The sequence below is a fragment of the Galeopterus variegatus genome, unplaced genomic scaffold (assembly GCF_000696425.1).
Source record: "Galeopterus variegatus unplaced genomic scaffold, G_variegatus-3.0.2 Scaffold163, whole genome shotgun sequence".
Classification (NCBI taxonomy): Eukaryota; Metazoa; Chordata; class Mammalia; order Dermoptera; family Cynocephalidae; genus Galeopterus; species Galeopterus variegatus.
The window spans coordinates 809,770-811,784 of NW_007726274.1; the positions used below are offsets into that span (position 1 = coordinate 809,770).

The 2,015-nt window shown below is 33.6% G+C and overlaps 1 protein-coding gene across 4 annotated transcripts in view; it reads left to right on the forward strand.

Annotated features, from left to right (window-relative positions):
* Positions 1-2,015, forward strand: part of PBX1 (pre-B-cell leukemia homeobox 1) — a 320,819-nt gene that overhangs the window by 243,223 nt on the left and 75,581 nt on the right. For all 4 annotated transcript variants that reach the window (XM_008594442.1, XM_008594462.1, XM_008594456.1 and 1 more), the window contains exon 6: positions 469-628. In XM_008594442.1, the coding sequence (XP_008592664.1) occupies positions 469-628 (160 nt within the window). The remainder of the gene's footprint in view (positions 1-468; positions 629-2,015) is intronic.

A 2,015-nucleotide genomic window follows, 5' to 3' on the forward strand; every position in this document is an offset into this window, starting at 1 on the left:
TTTAAGTATTTGAAATAATCATGTGCAAGTGCCCATATGTTGACATAGATTTTACATGGATGTTAAAGGTCTGTGTATTCTGATTGTGCGAAGTCAGCTTCAGCGTTGATAAGATTCAGGCATTTCTCCTGAAATGTTGTGTTTATTTTAGTGTCATACCTTAAGAGGTAAGCAAATTTAAAATTCTTGCTCTAAATTAAAAGGGTCTTAGCTTAAATGAGCAGCTCCTCTATAGTAAAATGTTTTTCACAGTGATTTTGTTAAATTTTAGTTATATTAAGCAAGAGAATCTCATTTTATGTAGTTGCTCCTCTCAAAGCTCTTCAGATCTTTTCATTGTTGTTGCAAAATCACAAATAGGATAAGACCAGTTAGCCTACTGCTTAATCCTTCTCATAAGTCTTTTTCTTCTGCAGTGTTTCTGGAGAATGAAATGTTAACTTATTGTCTTCTCTTAAACTGCTCTAGGTATCAAACTGGTTTGGAAATAAGCGAATCCGGTACAAGAAGAACATAGGTAAATTTCAAGAGGAAGCCAATATTTATGCTGCCAAAACGGCTGTCACTGCTACCAATGTGTCAGCCCATGGAAGCCAAGCTAACTCACCCTCAACTCCCAACTCAGCTGGTTAGTTTTTTCTTTCATTTGGGGGGATTGTTCTTCATTTTTATACTTGCTTTTCCTACATCGGATTTTTCTTTTAATTCATTAGGTTTTTGATTAGTTGATTTATGTATTCAATTATCTTTTTTGTTGTTGATGCCACTTTGGATTTTCTCTTTCTTTTCCAAAGAGCATTGTATTATATACTCTTTACAAGATGGGGCTGTCTGGAGGTTTGCATTCATGTGTCTATTTAAGGTGAGACAGAAGTAAATTCGTTGGTTTTGATGAGACATCTAAATTCTTCTTTCAGAGACTTTAATAAATAAGTTAATACTTAGAGATAGTCCCTGGGGGTTCTATCATGTGGTCTGTTTTATATAAAGTTTTTATCTTTGACTATTTTGCTGTTTCTACCACAAAATGTCTGGGTCACCTAAATAACATGCATTGTATGCAAGAATATCCACTCTTCTAGCAAATATCTCATTAGAAAGTTCTGGTCTGCAAAGCCAGGCTATGATTATTTCTACATATTGTTTATAGTTGTTGTTCTTTATTGTTTTATTTTGTTGGTTTTCTGTATGTAAACTACAAAAAAATTGCCATTAATTTAAATTATCCAGATTCTAGTCTTTATGTTATAATATTAGTAATGTGCTATGTTCTAGGTTTTATTTTGGTGCATATGCACTGTATCACTGATTTCAGAGTTTAGGCTAGCATAATGTAATTTGGGGTATACCTTGTGCCATCAGTCATCAGTTCTGAATTTCCACATGTGAAAAACATATTCAATAATGCATAAAATATGACTTTACTGTTCATATGCTATGGAAAGCTTTTTGGTATTTTTTATAAGGGAAAACCATAAGTATTTCCTTATTAACTAAGTTTGGCATTAGATTATGGTATTTCCCCATAATGAACATGATGCATTGATTTGGGCTGTAGGTACACATCTAAGAAAATTGATGACTCCAAATTTAAAGGGTCACAAATTTAAATATGTTTGATCATGATGTGGTTAAAAATCTAATGTCTAACGATTCCTAGAGTATGTGGCATCTTTGACCCCAAAGCTTGTTTATCCAGTAATATAAGTTCTCTTTCTACCTTATGGTGGCTTGTTATTGGAGAGATGTAGTGCTTTACACACTAACGTCTTCTGTGGGTTTCTAGATGTGCTAATTTGTATCATAAGGTCCTCCAAGTCACTGGGCTGTACCATCATAACCTTCTTTTGTTTAAATGGAATTATGCATGAAGAGTGGCCTGGGCTTTGTAAACGTGGATATGGTAAGACAATGTAGAATTATTTCCAATTTTATTCTTCCCAGTACGGCAGTTTGGGTTACTATGAGGAGCATATTTACTTTTTGAGCTTTTTTTGTTTTCTTCTTTCCCCATT